At 36.1% G+C, this 17,622-nt stretch overlaps 1 protein-coding gene across 4 annotated transcripts in view; it reads left to right on the top strand.

The window, feature by feature from the left end:
* The window catches only part of TAB2 (TGF-beta activated kinase 1 (MAP3K7) binding protein 2), a 91,068-nt gene that overhangs the window by 35,071 nt on the left and 38,375 nt on the right, over positions 1-17,622 (top strand). For all 4 annotated transcript variants that reach the window (XM_073219736.1, XM_073219735.1, XM_037022032.2 and 1 more), the window contains one exon: positions 8,035-8,225. In XM_073219736.1, coding sequence (XP_073075837.1) covers positions 8,124-8,225 — 102 coding nt within the window. In that variant the 5' untranslated portion in view covers positions 8,035-8,123. The remainder of the gene's footprint in view (positions 1-8,034; positions 8,226-17,622) is intronic.

Consider the following 17,622-nt stretch of genomic DNA (forward strand, 5'->3'; position numbering starts at 1 on the left):
TTTATTACTAGCCACCACTATGTGTCAAATTCTGTGTACTTTGTACACATAATCTCATTTAATTATGTCATCAAATGAGACAATACCCACTATATAGAATTAAGGGAGAAATATATAGCATGTTAGGTTATCTCTGTTTTTAACTATTAACATGCTCTTTTGCCAGAACATTTTAGAAACAGCTGACTAAGTAGAATACAGTTTCTTTAAATTCTATTCTTAGGAAATTCTGTTTAGGAAAGTTTTAAGTCTATCTGAGACTAATATTTAATTTATTCATTGATTTCTTTTTTGATAAGACTTTAATAACAAAGTCCAGTACTTCAACTGTCAAGTTTAAATTATGTAAATCTAAGTAGTTTATACAAGGTTTATTACCACTTAACTGCTTTTGTTTTGAAAGTTGGATCTCTGGGGATTTAGCTTTGCTTCATCATCTGCTTTGTATGGTACGTCCTGGTCAATAGGAGTCAGCTTTAATCTTTATCATACTTTTTCATATCTCTTTAGTCATTGTTCCTGTTTTTTGTTTTTATCATCAAGGCAGTTTGTTTGCTATAAAATAATACATCTCATCTAAATCTGTAACTTGAGTAGTATAATAACAGTGTTTTCCCCTTGCCCCCTTCTCTCCCTTTTCTCCCCATTTCCCCTGGGAATAGAATTGCACAAACTTTGCTGTTTGACTGGACTTGATGGAAAGCCAGCTTTTGGGGGCACATAATGATTAATAACCTACAATTTTTTCATTAAGAACATACATTTTTCTTCTCATAGTGCTAGTATGGGACACGACCTTGGAGATAGGGTCCATCCCTCATACTAGGCTAAGTGGCTAGCTAGCAGAATTTACAGAAAAAAAAATAAAATAAGATACTGAATATAGATTTAAGCAAAAGTTATGAAATAATAGCACACAGGAGACTAGGAGTCAAGAAGCATAGTATGTATGGGATAAGGATCGTATTGTAAAGCTAACTCTTCATTTTCCACATTATGAAATCCATAGATCATATGTAAAATTGAAAAAATGAAGAAATAATCCTATCATCATCTTATGTGGGGATGTGGAGGAACAGCCCAATATTAACAATGGTTACCTCTACAGGACAGAGTAAGAGAGAGAAGCCTGAGACAGGAAAATTGCTGATTTCCCTGATAAACTTTGCAATACTCGCTTTTTAAACTATGTACATTTTTTCTTCTTTAAATCTGTCACCAAGTTCTATTGATTTTTACTTCTTATGTATCCCTTAAGATTTTTTCCTTCTACTCAGTCTCCATTGCTATCTCTGCAATTACAAGCTGTTAGCATTTCCTGGCTTGACTATAGCAGTAATTTTCTAACAGGTCTCATATATTCCTTTGCCCCTTCTTCCATACAATAGCTGTTCTTCATACAGACCTTATTTCTTGATACTGTCACCTTCCCTTTCTCTGAACTTAAATCCTTCAGTGACTTCTATTACTCTAAAGATAAAATCTCCAAATTTAATGGTTTCTGAGGCACATCATAATTTGGGCCCACCTTTTTCTTTCTCTTTGCTCTCTAGTTTTTCCTAAAAGGGACCATACTCCCTTCCAATCTCTGTTTTTGAATTTTGCAGAAGAGGTTTGAAAAATGTGGTAGCAACAAGATAGACTGAGATGGAAAGCAGCAGGTCTGGTACTAGATGGAGGCAAACACAATATAAAATGGTGGGCAAGTTAAAATAGTTCTCTAAATTACAAATTTGTATCAGTGTGCCTTCAATCCATGAATGGCATTGATTCTGATACATGTGTCTCCAGCACAGTATCTGCTGCATTCTAGAACTCATTAAATTCCTGGGTTGTGGATAAGTAGATGATGCTTGTCCAATTTTAAATACTCTTATCCAATTGCCTCTTAAGTGCCCAAATTTTTATCAGATCTCTGAGTCCTGTTGCTTTTTTTTTTTTTAATGTGAAGATAATGGTCTCTTCTTGTAGGTACAATTAAACAGGTAACTGTGTTAAGCTCTTATAGTCCTGGAAAAATTCACCATGATTAAAACTAACGAATATGAAGACTTAACTGTCATAAAGTCTGGGTGAGCCATTCCCTAATCTGCACTGTCATAATAATTACTGAAAGGCCAGAGATAAATTGCTTACATACTCTTTAAAAAAAGATAGAATATGCACAACGTAAGTTGATCACAGGAATGGTAGTACAGCAAGGAGAATGCAGTAAAGATTTTGTAACATCCTCCTACAGTGATAGTGACCACACTAGAGGCAGTGAGGATTTAGTAGTATGGGTAACTGTTGAACCCCACTGTGTTGTGTATTTAAAACCAACATAAGATTGTGTATCAGTGATACTTTAATTTAAAACAAGAAGGATAGAATATGGCACTTTTTATAAACCTTTCCAATATATATTTATTGTTAGATTCTGTAGTACTGTATATACTCTGCTGTTCAGAATCCTTAAGAAATGAAAGTTCCTGGATGATTTGAGCTGATGGCAATTTAGGTGCCAAAACTTTGCATCTAATGCTAGAGACATTTCTATAAAGTATGATTTCTTTATTACTTTCTCAAAATAAATTTTGCATCATTGTTTCTCATGAAGTCAGCATTCATTGGCATTGTTGTTCTTTTATGTATCATTTCTTTGACTGTTAACAAGATTTTTTTCTTCGATTTTCAGCAGTTTGACCATTATGCCTTTGTGTGATTTCTTTGGCTTTTCCTGTTTAGAGTTCGCTGATCTTGCTCACAATCTTCTTTTTGTTTGTTTATTTTGGTTTGGGGGTTTCTTTGTTGTTTTTAAAACAGTCTCTGGCCAGTTTTCTGAAAGAAGAATTTTGCACAATTTACCTTTCACCAGTCTGTTGGCATCAAACACCAGAATCACCTGGATCATTGGTAGTCAGTGTATCCTACAGTTTTTCTATATACTGTACCCAGTTCAGTATTATTGCCACTGTAGTGATGGACACCAGTTCTGGCTACCATGGCATTATACTCTTGTTTCAGATTCCCTTGAGACTAGGCTGTTATTGGTGAAGATAGCCATTTTCACTTTGCCTTGTCTGATCATATTCATAGTCTACCTGTATCCCAGCATATACTTTCTACTTTTCATAAGGAATTAGAGCCTAGAGTTGACTGGTTCCACCAACTCTTCTGTCTTCTTTGCAACCACCAAGATATCTGGAGAGCCAATCAAGATCTTCTTGATCTATAAATTTATATATTTTAATAACTTAGCAAAATCATTCACCACTGTTTTCTTTTTCTTTTTCCTACCCCATACTCTCTATCTTTCTGGATCTCCAATTACAAGTATGTTAGAGTTCTTGATACTTTCCCACAGGTTCATGAAGTTTGGTTCCTTCTCCTACCCCACAGTCATTTTTTTGTCCATCGTTCAGGTTGGAATAATTTCTATTGCTTTGTCTTCAAGTACACTGACTCCTCTCATTTCCAATCTGCAGTTAAATCCATCCAGTGAATTGTTTTTTTGTTTTTTTGTTTTTTTGAGAGGGCATCTCTCATTTATTGATCAAATGGTTGTTAACAACAATAAAATTCAGTATGGGGGGACAACGCTCAATGTACAATCATTAATCCATCTCAAGCCTAATTCTCGTCAGTCTCCAATCTTCTGAAGCATAACAAACAAGTTCTTACATGGTGAACGAATTCTTACATAGTGAATAAATTCTTACATGGTGAACAGTACAAGGGCATTCATCACAGAAACTTTCGGTTTTGATCACGCATTATGACCTATAAACAATCAGGTCAAATATGAATATTCGTTTGATTTTTGTACTTGATTTATATGTTGATCCCACATTTCTCCTATTATTATTATTATTTTTATTTTTAATAAAATGCTGAAGTGGTAGGTAGATGCAAGATAAAGGTAGAAAACATAGTTTAGTGCTGTAAGAAGGCAAATGTAGATGATCAGATGATCAGGTGTGTGCCTATGGACTAAGTATTAATCCAGGCTAGACAAGGGCAGCAAGACATCCACGGATGCAGAAGATTTCTCTCAAACCAGGGGGGGTGAGGTTCTGAGCCTCACCTCTGTTGATCCCCAAATTCTCACCTGATGGCCCCCCTGCGACTGTGCCTGTCTTAGGTTGTTCCTCCCTTGAGGAATCTTACCCGTCTCTGGCTAACCAGTCATCTTCCGGGGCCATACAGGGCAGTGAATTGTTTTTATCTCAGACATTTTTTCACTTCTTGAATTTGTATTTGGTTCTTTTTTATGTAGTTTCTTTTTTTTTTATCCCCTGAGAGATCCAAGCAAACCTTTTTGCCCCTACATCCTTGAGCCTAAAGCATATTTGTGCTTGCATCCTTGAGCATAGTTAAAATAATAACTGCTTTAAAATTCTCATGTGTTAATTCTAGCATGTAGGTCATCTTTGGGCTTGGTCTCCCTTTCTTGCCTTTTCCCTTGATTATGGGTTAGCTTTTCCTTGTTTTTTATGGATAATAATTTTGGATTATATCCTGGACATTGTGAATAACATACTGTAGAAACTAGACTCTTATTATGTTCCTCCAAAGAGTGTTAACGTTTGGTTGATTGGTTGGTTTTCTTGCTTACTTGCTTGTTTGTTTTAATAGGCAGTTAACTTGGCTGAACTCAAACTACAAACTCCATAATCTCAGTTTAGTTATGTTAGCCCTAGCCTGGCTGTTTGGAATCTCTCACATATGTGTAGTTTGGGGATCAGACATAGGTAGAGAATTTATACATAGAATTTGGTGCTTCTTTCCTTTCTGTGATTTATTTACTAGGTTTACAGCTGTTGTGGTTATGCTAAAGTCTGCCCTTCAGTTCATTAAGTAAGATTGCAGGCTTTCTGTGTAGGTTTTAGCTACCCAGACTAAGTGGGGCCTGCTCTCTAGCTAAAAGCCATTTAAAAAGTAGAAGGTCACCCCATGCTGTTCCTTCTTCTAAGTACCTACTCCCTTCTCCTTCCCAGCCCCAGCACCACCTCCCACCCTGTTGCTGTTTCTGCCTTCTGCCTTCAAACAGTTGTTTTCTAACACTTTGTCTAGTGCTTATAGTGTTGTTCATCAGTGTTGGTCTAGTAGGAGCTATTCAACCGTTATAGGAAGTGGGATCCCTAAAATACAGTCGCACAATCTGAATAGTTTTATTTGTATACTTGATAATCTTTATTGGAAAAGCAAGCATGATAAGAGTTTTTCAAAGAATTTTAGACATTTCTGTATGTTTTAATAATGGACTAAGTTGAAATCTATTTTTATAATTCATCCTCTTTTAACTAATAAAGGTGGTCCTGAATTATACTGATGATTTATTTATTTGCCTCTCTCTGAAATTGTGTATTAACTTCCATATCTTTCCTTCCCTTCCCCCCAAACAATTAATTTCCAGATCTACATCTTTTGAAATGTATTTTGGAAGCAAAGTAATATGAAGAAACTATACAGTAAAACCTTCATTTCATTTAACAATGTTGCATTTTTTACTAGTATATGTCAGGTGTTGAAAAATGCTATGAAGAAAACGCAGGGTATGAGGATGTGGGTGGGGGTGGAGAAGTGTGGCATTATTTTAGGTTATAGAGATTGGTCTGGGAAGCTGTCTGTGTGAGGAAGTGATTTTGATCAGAAATCTTAATGAAGTAAGAGAAGTGTACCAAGCAGAAGGAGCAGCAAGTCCAAAAGCCCTAAGGGAGGAATGAGGTTGGCTTCTCTGAGAAATAACCAGAACTGAGGGAACAAGGAGACTGGTAGGGGATGAAGTCTGAGGGATGGTAGTTAGCCAGGGCCTACTGTTATAGGATTTTGAGCCAGGAAATGATTGCCCTGATCCACTTTTTCTCAAAGGTTGCTCTGCCCAATAGAATGGGGGGTATGGGTGGAGCAATGAGTGAAGGCAGGAAGGAGAACAGTTAGGAGACCTTTGCATTAGTAATCTAGGTAAATTTTGATGGTGGTTTGGACGAGCAGTAACGGGGATTAACATGGGATGTGACAGGAGGACCAACTGAATGAACAGATGGTGCAATTTACTAAGGTTAAAGACAATTGGGAAGAGATTGGTTTGTGGGAGAGGAGCATTAAAAATTCAATTTTGAACATAGGAAATCTGGAATGAATTTTAGATATCCAAAAAGATGTCGGGCAGGCTACTCGCTATATTAGTCTGGTATTCAATGAAGAAAGCTCTGTTGTAGTAGGTGATATAAAATTGCAAAGCTTCTGTTTAAAGCAGTGTGTTTGGATGAGATCACCTTGAAGAGGAATGTAGGTGTATTTGAAAAGAAACCCTAGATCTGAACTCCTTGGCCCTCCAACATTGAGATATCCAGAAAAGGAAAACAGAAGGAGGAGCCAGTGGGCAGGAGGAAAAACAGATTATCTCAGAAGCCAAGTGACAACTTGTTCGCAGAATGGAGTGATGGACTGGGTCCCAAGCTGTGGGAAGGTCTCGTAAGATGATCACTGAGGACTATTAGATTTGTCACCCTGAAGATCTCAGGGCTTTGACAAGTGTAGTTTCAGTGGAACAAAACTATGAAAGCCTGATTGGGATAGGTTTAAAAGATATTAGGAGGAAGGAAATGAAGACACTTAAGGATAAACAATCCATTCAAGGAGTTTTTGACCCAGAAGAGGGAAGGGGCAGAGAAACAAGCCAATAGCTAGAGTAAAGTCAGGGAGCATGGGCAGCACTGTAAAATGCTTATCACCTCTTAAATTGTTTTTAAATATCATTTACTAATTTCCAGTGCTTTTTCTGCAACCCATTTGTAGAAATAAACACTCCTTTGAGTGCTAAAATTGTGTTTTACATAGAAGTAGATTCGGGAAATCGACAGTGCAAGTAACTTGGTTTGGCAGTGCTTTTATCTATGAGATGTAAATCATCTGAAGTCACATATACAAAAGAAATAGAACAATCAAATGACAAAAAGCTGAAAGGCTTTACTATTCATGCTATCTAAATGAGCTTTTATTCAGGAGTTCTATCATAACAATTTATTAAAAATATTTTAATATCTACTGTTCCTTTGAAAATCCTATGAAGTGCTAGGTATACAACAGTGGACAAAAGAGACCTAATTCCTATTAGTGGACTTGTATTTTTTTAAGTTTATGTTAAGGCTAACAGAGAAATACTATAGATGAGAAATTTGTTATAAAGATTGCCTTACTGTTAAATTATCCTAAAATAAAATGTATTTCAATTATTAAGCAGCATGACTTTAAATATTTTAATGTGGTATTTAATATGCTTTCTGTACTATTGATATCCCAGAGAGCCTTTCAAAATCAAACATGGTTTCCATTAGGAATAAAAATAAGGTAGGTAGGTTGGTCTTAACTTTGGCCACACATTAGAATCACTTGAGGAACTCTTAAACATCCATGTTCCCAGGCTATTCCCCAACCAGTTAAATAAAAACATCCTGGGGCTGGGACCCAAGCATTAATGTTCTTTAAAATACTGATTTAATAGAAACAGAGGGAATAAAATGTTACTAAGCCCTTGAGAATGAGTTGATTACACATTTAAGGGTTAAGTATATGAAAATTAAGACAAAATATCAAATGTATTAGGTTATAGATGATTTTTAGACAAAGTCTGCAAAGTCATTTAAATAAGCATTTTCAGGACCCAAACTTTAAGAGCTTAAATAGAGTAAATAAAATTACTCCTCTCAGGCTGTCTGTCTTCTGATCATTAAGAATCAGTAAAGTTACTCATTTTCCCCTCTTTAGAAGAATGAGGGAGAGCAGCCTTGACAGAGGATTCTTACTTGAATGCCTTTTGGCACAGCCATTATATAGCACACAAATAGGTAGGAGTTAGACTAAAAGTTTGCCATCAGGAGTTGTAAACTGAAAAAATAGTATATGGAAAGCATTATTAGGACTAAATATTTTTATGATTCACATTAAATGTTAGGTACTAAAGCACATTTTGTATTCAAGATTTCAAATCTATAACAATGTTTATTTTCTTAACAATTCTCATTTAAAAATTTTTTCTTTCTTTCACAGAAAATGCTTGGACAGAAGAGATGAGTACTATTTCCACTAAGGCCTAGAATTGCCTGCTGTACAAATAGTCCTGATCAGGCAATATACGAATGGCCCAAGGAAGCCACCAAATTGACTTTCAGGTTTTACATGACCTGCGACAAAAATTCCCTGAAGTACCTGAAGTTGTTGTATCCAGGTGCATGTTACAGGTCAGTGTTCAATGATTTCTGTATTTATTAATACAAACCTGGTAATTTTTTTAAACACTGGAAGAAAACTCTTTATCTTCTTGCTGGCATTAGTGTGCTATAGTTAAGAGATGAACTTTGGCGTCTGATAGTCATGTGGCCTGTAACATTAGGCTTTCTGTGCCCCATTTGTAATGTGGATAATACACCAACCTTGAAAGCAGATGTGAAGGATTAAATGAGATGCCAATATAAAGCATTCATATAGTGTCCATACTTAACAATGAGTTTGCTTCACTTTCACCAGTCCTATTTTACCAGGAGGACTTTATAAAATTAGAGATACTCAGGCGAAAGTGAGAAAAATCATTTAAATAACAGTCAGGAAACTTGGGTTTTAATCCTAAATGGGAAGCCGAAGCACATTTAGCAAGTAATATGCTTCTTTCTACTTTACTCTCCATCTCTGTAAAATGAAGGAATTGGACTAGATTATGCCTGAGGTTCCAATTCTAAAGGGAAAAGTTTGTTTTATATTTTTTAATTTAGGCAATGTTTTACAATTACTATCACTAAATACCTAATAAGTTTTTACATTTTTCTTAGTATGTACAATTTTGGAAATCCATAATTCTCAATATTTAGTTGATAGTTGTGCCTTCTCATTTAATTAAACTGGAAATCTTTCTATCAAAAATTTTTCAGCTTGTTAAAATAGAGAAAAAAGTAATTTGGGCTCAGATATAATTACTCTGAACAAGGGATTTTTAAAGTTTGAAATTGTAGAGATTTTTAAATATCTGTATCTGTACTTGTTATCAACTGACTGTATTTTGTTAACACCCTTTTCCCTTTTCCCTTTTACTTTTATTTGGCCTTCCAGCCTTAGTCTAACCCAGTTTTGGTCTGTCCAGGCCTTTTTCCTTACTTTGGCTGAAGTGTCTTCCAAATGCAAATTTTATACCTGCTTCAAAACCTCATGACTGTTCCCATACCCTTCAAAATAAAGTTCATTTATCTTGAGCAGGGCCTACTTGGTCTGTGATCTGGAATGCTGCTGCCTTCTGCAGCCTGCTGTCTTGCCCAGTCCTTCCTCACACCCTATGCTGTACACATCCTCAACTGATTGGATTCTCTGAACATACTTAACTCTTCTATGGTATAGTGTTTAAAAACATGTTTTGAGTTAATCATAGTATATTATATACTTGAAATCTGCTAAAAGAATAGATCTTAAGTGTCCTCACCACCAAAAAAATGAAAAATATATTGACTGTGTGCAGTGGTGGATGTGTTGATTATCGTAATTATTTCACAATGTATACATGTATTATATCATCACATTGTACACCTTTTTAAAAAACCATGTTATACAACCTAAATATATACAATTTTTGTCAGTCATACCTCAGTAAAGCTGGGGGAAATAATTTTTAATAAATAATAGACATGTTTTGGTGATGAACAGATAAGTTTTAACAGATGCTAGCAGTAACTTAATTAGCCTCTCTGACCCTCATTTTCCTCATCTGTACAATGGTAATAAAAAAACTTCATAAAGAATTAAATATGATAATGCAAGTAGAGGAAACTAGTAGGATATTTGATTCATAATGAATGCTTGATAAATGTTACAACCATTACTGATAGCAATAATAATAGTAGAAGACCCATAAAAAGTATTTTGGGAATGAGTCAGTAGTCCACATTTGTTGATAAAGGAATGCAAGAGAGAAAAATAACAGCAGTGGCAGGGGAGTAATAAGAATTGAGTCATATGGTTAAGAAAGTATGAGGAGAAGCAGAGATAGTGGGGGAAGGTGTTTCCGCCTAGAGTGCAGGTACCTCTTTCTAACTTTCAAATAGAATTTTGGGGTAAATAAGACTATTGTGAGAATGTTCAGCGAATTGTTGAAAAATGAAAAATGCTAGGTTCTTCAATAAAATTTTTTGAGACTTAATGTGAAAGACCTGTCCAGAACACTTTCCCAATAGCACAGCTATTTTGAAGTACCTTAACTGGGAGTAAAATGTTAGATCCTATTGCAGAATTATTTAAAATATTTCAGAAAAATAAAGAGCTCTGTGTACTCACAAAGTATGATCTTCAGGGTGTCTTCAGTTAAGAAAACAAAACAGCAGTATACATATAGATGAAGGCAAAAGGAATAAATATACACACTTATGTATATTTGCTCATTTGCATAAAGAAATAAAGGAAGGATTAAAAACAATTAATAAAAGATGGTTACCCATACTGGACAAGAGAGAACAGGCCAATTGCAGATATAGATAGGAGGGAGACTCCTTAACATGTATCTTTTTATATTGTTTTGATCTGTGTAAATGAATTATCTTTTTTTTTTAATTAACTAAGTAAGCATATTTTCAACATTACCAAAAAACAAAAAATAGGTGATTTTGAATTTCCCTTGGGCATCCAGTATTACCACCTTGACTATGTTAATCTGGTTTTACAAAAACAAACCTCCCTACCACATGCTTCTCAGCACTAGCGCTGACCAAAATGAAATGTTTTGCTTGCAAGGTACTCTTGGGGCAGAACACACTCTTTTGAGTTGATAATCATTCTGGGCATCCAACCAGTGTTCTGTTTAGTGATATAACAAGAAATGTTAAAAGAAAGGAATAGAGTGGGCTCCTCTGGGGATACAGCTATGGTGTAAGTCATTCCATATTTGGAAAAATATTTCTAAACTCTAAGGTAAATTAAGGTATCTCTAAATGTACTGTAAACATATCTTATTTGGTGACAGCCTTTCTTTTGGGAGCTGCTTTCCCTTAATTAGGTAAGCTGCCTTCCTTTCTCTGGACAGATTCTCTTTCTATTATACTGTTTGAGAACTTTTCTAGATGAAAAAAACAGTATACAAAATATAAGACATGAAAAAAGGATCATGACCCAGTGCCACTTTGTATACATGTTTTTAAACATCTTGCTTCTTAGGAAGAGAACAGAATTATCTGTCCTCTGTCCTATTCTTGACATTTTTATTCTCAGGTTCCCCTTTTTGAAACTACTCATATCATTTCCTTCTACTGTAGATTCTCTAAGATAGCTATATTATCAGCAGGTATAATTCATACCTTTAAAATTTGTTTATATTTGGTAATTAAATCTTAGAATAGTATTAAATTATTGCATAATTAGCACTTTTTTCTTTTTCTGATTTTTTCACTTTTTTAATATGTCAGTGTGACAATTGTAAGTTTAAAATTACTATTTTTTTCAGAGTAATACTCTATTATTTATTCATATATGTAAAACCTAGTTTTTAATTACCATATCCTTAATTGAAGCCTTCTCAGATGACCTCCACTCATAGTCCTTATCCATATTCCTATCAAAGCACCTATCATTCTGCATTATATTTATTTGGGTATACATTAATCTTCTCCACTGGATCATGAGATCCTCAGAGCAATGATTGTATTCCTTTCTATTTACCTAGTGGACGCTCAGTAAATACTGGTTGAAGCAGTGAATGAGTCAGAGTTTGAGAAGAATGGTCATAGTGTCTATTTATTACTATCTGTTATCTCCATGTCTATGCAAGAAACTTGGGAAAAAATGAAATAGGGACTGGAAATTGATTCAGGCTCTTGTAGTTTTGAAGAGAATGCATATTTGTATATATGCAAGAAAGCAATGATTTTCAGCCTTTTAAAAACTCCTCTCATACCTTTTGATACACTTAGAGGGATTCTTCTACAGTTTCCCTTTAAAAGTAACTAGGATTTCCTTGAGAAATAGCTGATTCTGGAGCTGGCATGGGAAGTGTACAAGATGATCTTGGACATCTTGTCATATCAAAAAGCAAGGAAGCTGTGAAAGACTCCTAATACTAAGTTGATGTCATACATACGCAGGAGCCAACTTGAAGTCATTCCTATTAGCCTAAAGATAGGATATAATGCCCACAATCAGTTGACATACATCAAAATATTAAAGATACAGGAGTTTATAATGATACTAAAAATAAATCTTAGTCACCTCTGAAGGTTGTTGGGTCATTATTCTAAAAACTAGTAAAGAGAAAACCTGCTTCTGTGAGGAGTACCAAATAATTAGAGCAAGTTCTTTGAGGAAAAATTGCAGCTAATACATGAAGAAGGTATCTTATAATTGGGATATTACCATTGTCACCATTTTTGCAGCCCCTAATGAAATAGTTTCTAAACAATGATCATTAGTAGCTGCTAAAATTCATGAGCAGAATCAAGTTGCCAACGTAAGAATCCTCGAATCAGCTTTAAGATCACAAAAAGATGGGCAGACATTATTGTGCCTCTTTATGTGATCCAATTAAGAAATAGACCCTACACAGGGTCTTGCCAAAAATTCATACATGAACCTGCTCACACCTATAGTTAAAATTACTAATTTACAACGAAATACAGGGGTCATTGGCACCACAGGATGCAGCCAGCCAATCCAGATAGGAAATGCTATTGGACAAATGATGAAGTGTTTCAGCAAATGGCTAGAACATTTTTTTAAAGGTGAGAGTTAATTATTTTAAGAAACCTAAGAGGCATATTGACCAAACAAAATATGGGAACTTGCTCAGACAGATCCTTATTTAAACTAAATAATTTAAGAGACAGTCAGGAGACTTTATTTAGATATTAAGTGATATTAAGTATTGATTATTTTAAGATATGATAATGGCACTGTGGATTTTTTTAAATCCCCATTTTTTTTATTTGAGGTGTTGTTGATATACAATCTTCTGTTGGTTTCAAATGTACAAAACAGTGGTTCAGCAATTCCCATTTATTAAATCCTCACCCCCTTTAGTGTGCTATCAATGTAGAAAGGTGTTACAGAATTAAATTCCTGTATCTTTAAAAATACATACTAAAATATTTAAAATAAAAATGAACTAATATCTGAGATTTGATCTAGCTTAGTAGGGGAGTAGCTGGGGCTTACACATTGGATGAAAAAAGATTTGCCATACATTGATGTTGTTAACGATGGATGATGAATATAGGGGGAGTTTGTCATATTTACTTTCTATTTTTGTATATGTTTAAAATATTCTAAGATAAAAAATTTAATAAAAAGTATGTTCCTTATTTTCCTACTGAAGCCTTATAAAATCCCTGCAACTTCTTTTATAGTTTTGCTAATAAGAATGTGTTATCTGTAGAGGGTAAATAACATAAGGGCATGTGAGTTACGACATAACTAGGACTAGAACACATTAAATAAAAGGATTTAAGGGATTCTTGAGAGGTCACGAGAATTAAAGAAGATTTTGCAGATGTTTGAGTATGCTTTTAAAAGGAAGTGTGGTATTGGATTTGGTAGGGAATATGCATTTAGTTTGAGAATGCTGGCAGAGAGGAGATGAGAAGAAAACATGGAGTCTTTGTGAGCTTTGGTTTAGAAGGGAGAAGAATTTACTGCCAATACCAATAACATTAGCTTGAAGCAAAAGCACCAATTAGGTTTGGCAAAAGATAGGGTCTAACTGTATTAAGGAGTAGTCAGTTGACAAAGATTGTGATGAGTTTTTTAATTCTCTTTTTGAAGAATACCTATCAGTTCAGATACATAACATCCTACGAATAGGGTGAAAGAATTTTTACAGCATGAGAGATTTGAACTGGTGGTTTGTGGAGGGAAAATCAAACCTTGCTCACTAACCTTTTGCATTACCTGTTCAAACTCTGGACTATCATTTCTCAACAAGACTTCAAGATGCCCTTTTTAGTTCAGTTTTCTCTAGTAAGATTTTTTTAAATTAATTAATTGATTTATTTTGTTGTCATTAATCTATAATTACATGAAAAATATTATGTTTGCTAGGGTCCCGCCTTCACCAAATCCCCCCCACAAACCCCATTACAATACTGTCCATCAGCGTAGTAAGATCTGTAGAATCACTATTTGTCTTCTCTGTGTTGCACAGCCCTCCGTGTGCCCCCCCCCCACATTATACATGCTAATCGTAATGTCCCCTTTCTTTTACCCCACCCTTATCCCTCCCTTCCCTCCCTTTCTCCCCAGTCCCTTTCCCTTTGGTAACTGTCAGTCCATTCTTAGGTTCTATGATTCTGCTGCTGTTTTGTTCCTTCAGTCTTTCTTTGTTCCTATAGTCTTTGGGTTTGAGGTGAGTCTCTTGTAAGCAGCATAGAGATGGGTCTTGCTTTTTTATCCATTCTATTATTCTGTGTCTTTTGGTTGGTACATTCAGTCCATTTACATTTAGGGTGATTATTGAAAGATATGTACTATTGCCATTGCAGGCTTTAGATTCGTGGTTGCCAAAGGTTCAAGGTTAGCTTCTTTAGTATCTTACTGTCTAACTTAACTCACTTATTGAGCTATTTTAAACACTGTCTGGTCATTCTTTATTTTTCTCCCTTATTCCTCCTCCTCCATTCTTTATATGTTGGTTGTTTTATTCTGTGCTCTTTTTGTGCTTCCTTTAACTGCTTTTGTGGGTAGTTGATTTTATTTTTTGCCTTTAGTTAGTATTAGGTTGGTCTGCTTTCTTTGCTGTGATTTTATTTTCTCTGGTGACATCTATTTAGTCTTAGAAGTGCTCCCATCTAGAGCAGTCCCTCTAAAATACCCTGTAGAGGTGGTTTGTGGGAGGCAAATTCCCTCAACTTTTGCTTGTCTGGGAATTGTTTAATCCCTCCTTCATATTTAAATGATAGTCGTGCTGGATACAGTATTCTTGGTTCAAGGCCCTTCTCTTTCATTGCATTAAATATATCATGCCATTCTCTTCTGGCCTGTAAGGTTTCTGTTGAGAAGTCTGATGATAGCCTGATGGGTTTTCCTTTGTAGGTGACCTTTTTCCTCTCTCTATCTGCCTTTAAAACTCTGTCCTTGTCCTTGATCTTTGCCATTTTAATTATTATGTGTCTCGGTGTTGTCCTCCTTGGGTCCTTTCTGTTGGGAGTTCTGTACACTTCCATGGTCTGATCGATTATTTCCTCCCCCAGTTTGGGGAAGTTTTCAGCAATTATTTCTTCAAATACTCTTTCTATCCCTTTCTCTTTCTCTTCTTCTTCTGGTACCCCTATAATGCGGATATTGTTCCTTTTGGATTGGTCACACAGTTCTCTTAATATTGTTTCATTCCTGGAGATCCTTTTATCTCTCTCTGTGTCAGCTTCTATGCATTCCTGTTCTCTGGTTTCTATTCCATCAATGTCCTCTTGCATCTTATCCATTCTGTTTATAAATCCTTACAGAGATTGTTTCATTTCTGTAATTTCCCTCCAGACATCTGTAATCTCCCTCTGGACTTCATCCCTTAGCTCTTGCATATTTCTCTGCAGCTCCATCAGCATGGTTATGAGCTTTATTTTTAATTCTTTTTCAGGAAGACTGGTTAGGTCTATCTCCTTCTCAAGGTTTACCTCTGTAATCTTGGTCTGTATCAATTTCTTCTGCCTTTTCATGGCAATAGATATATTTGTGGAGAGCTGGCACGTGTGTTGGGTAAGAGAAAGTCCCTTCTTGCCAAGTTATGGCCTTCCTCTCCTGGGAGAACAGCGGCCTCTAGCGGCTTGTGCTGGGCAGCTGCGTGCAGACGGGGCTTCTGATCTTGCCTGGCCGCTGTGGAGTTTATTTAGCTCTGCAGTTGCTGTGGGCGTTGCCTGCCTCGGGCTACTGCTCCAATATGGCAGAGCCGATTTGGAGGGGGAACAGGCGGGAGGCTGTTTATCGTGGTGAGAGGCCTCCGAGCTGCGCTGTGGGGGTTCAGGCACCCAGAGTTCCCCGGAATTCACAGCTGCTGGGCTGTGTCCCAGGGCGCTTCCATTCAGCTGTGGGGTCCCTGTCCCTTTAAGACTTTCAAAAAGCACTAGCTTTTCCTTGTCCCAGAGGCGCCGGCTGCAGGGACCTGCTCACAGGTCTTACTGTCCTGTTCCCTAGTTTCCAGCACCCCATGCACACACTGTGTGTCTGCGCTCCGGTGCAGATGGCTAGGGCTGGGTGTTTAGCAGTCCTGGGCTCCCTCTCCCTCTCCGCTCCGACTCCTCTCCTCCCACCAGGAGCTGGAGTGAGGGGTGCTCAGGTCCCGCCAGGCCACGGCTTGTATCTTACCCCCTTCGTGAGGCACTGGGTTCTCCTAGGTGTGGATGTAGTCTGGCTGTTGTCCTGTGTCTTCTGGTCTCTCTTTTAGGATTAATTGTGTTGGTTGTATTTTCAAAAATATATATGGTTTTGGGAGGAGATTTCTGCTGCTCTACTCACGCTGCCATCTTGGTTCTCTCTAATCTTCTCTAGTAAGATTTTTATCTGATATAAAACTGCTTATAGAAATTTTAAAGTAGTTATTCATCTTTTTTATGTCTAAAACTGTCTCCTGTCAGGCTCCTAATCTCTCTAGTCCTCTTTGAATGCTCTCCCTCTTTCATAGCCAAATCATGTTGAATATTTATTTCTAGTCTTTCATAATGTGTTTCCACTATCAAATAGTTTATTATTTCATGCCTCCTGAACTGGTCTTCTTGTCAAAAAGATTTTCCTTTCCTTTCAGCTAAGTTTATCAACAGACTTACCTTCCCAAATCACCCGTTGTGTCTTCACTTCTCTGTTTATTTACATTCAGTGGCTCTCCCCAATGCCTAATGTCCAAATTGCAGTGTGACTCATTTTTCAAAATCCTCAATATTTAATCCCAATCTGCTTTTCTGACAATTTGTTCCACAAAATTTCCAGTACAGACCTTTAACTCCAGCCAGATCTGTTTATCACCTTGTTTAGCACATCCTTTTACTCACTATCAAATTTATGTCTTTCTTTACTCGTCAATTCCTTCACCAAGAATTTTTTTTTCCCATCCCAAGTCCCATATAGACTATGTATATGAAACCCATCAGACTTGTATCTCCTTCATTAACACAGTGCTTTCTACAGTAGCCTACAAAATATTAACTCACTGTTGAACTTCAATACCACTTACTATTTGGCACATACTGAGTGTTTTAATAATGTTACCCTTTCATAAATCCATAGTTTGTCTAGTTGCAAACTCTTCTAAGAAAAATTTGGTTTTAAATGTTATTGATTCTTCCACATCTCAAACAGCATACTGTGTATATTGTAGGTGGTCAGTAAATTTTTTTTTTTTGATCATATTTATTGATCAAATGGTTGTTAACAACAATAAAATTCAGTATAGGGGGGTCAATGCTCAATGTACAATCATTAATCCATCTCAAGCCTAATTCTCGTCAGTCTCCAATCTTCTGAAGCATAACGAACAAGTTCTTACATGGTGAACGAATTCTTAAATAGTGAATAAATTCTTACATGGTGAACAGTACAAGGGCATTCATGACAGAAACTTTCGGTTTTGATCACGCATTATGACCTATAAACAATCAGGTCAAATATGAATATTCGTTTGATTTTTGTACTTGA

The sequence above is a fragment of the Manis javanica genome, chromosome 13, assembly GCF_040802235.1.
Source record: "Manis javanica isolate MJ-LG chromosome 13, MJ_LKY, whole genome shotgun sequence".
In the NCBI taxonomy this organism is placed as follows: Eukaryota; Metazoa; Chordata; class Mammalia; order Pholidota; family Manidae; genus Manis; species Manis javanica.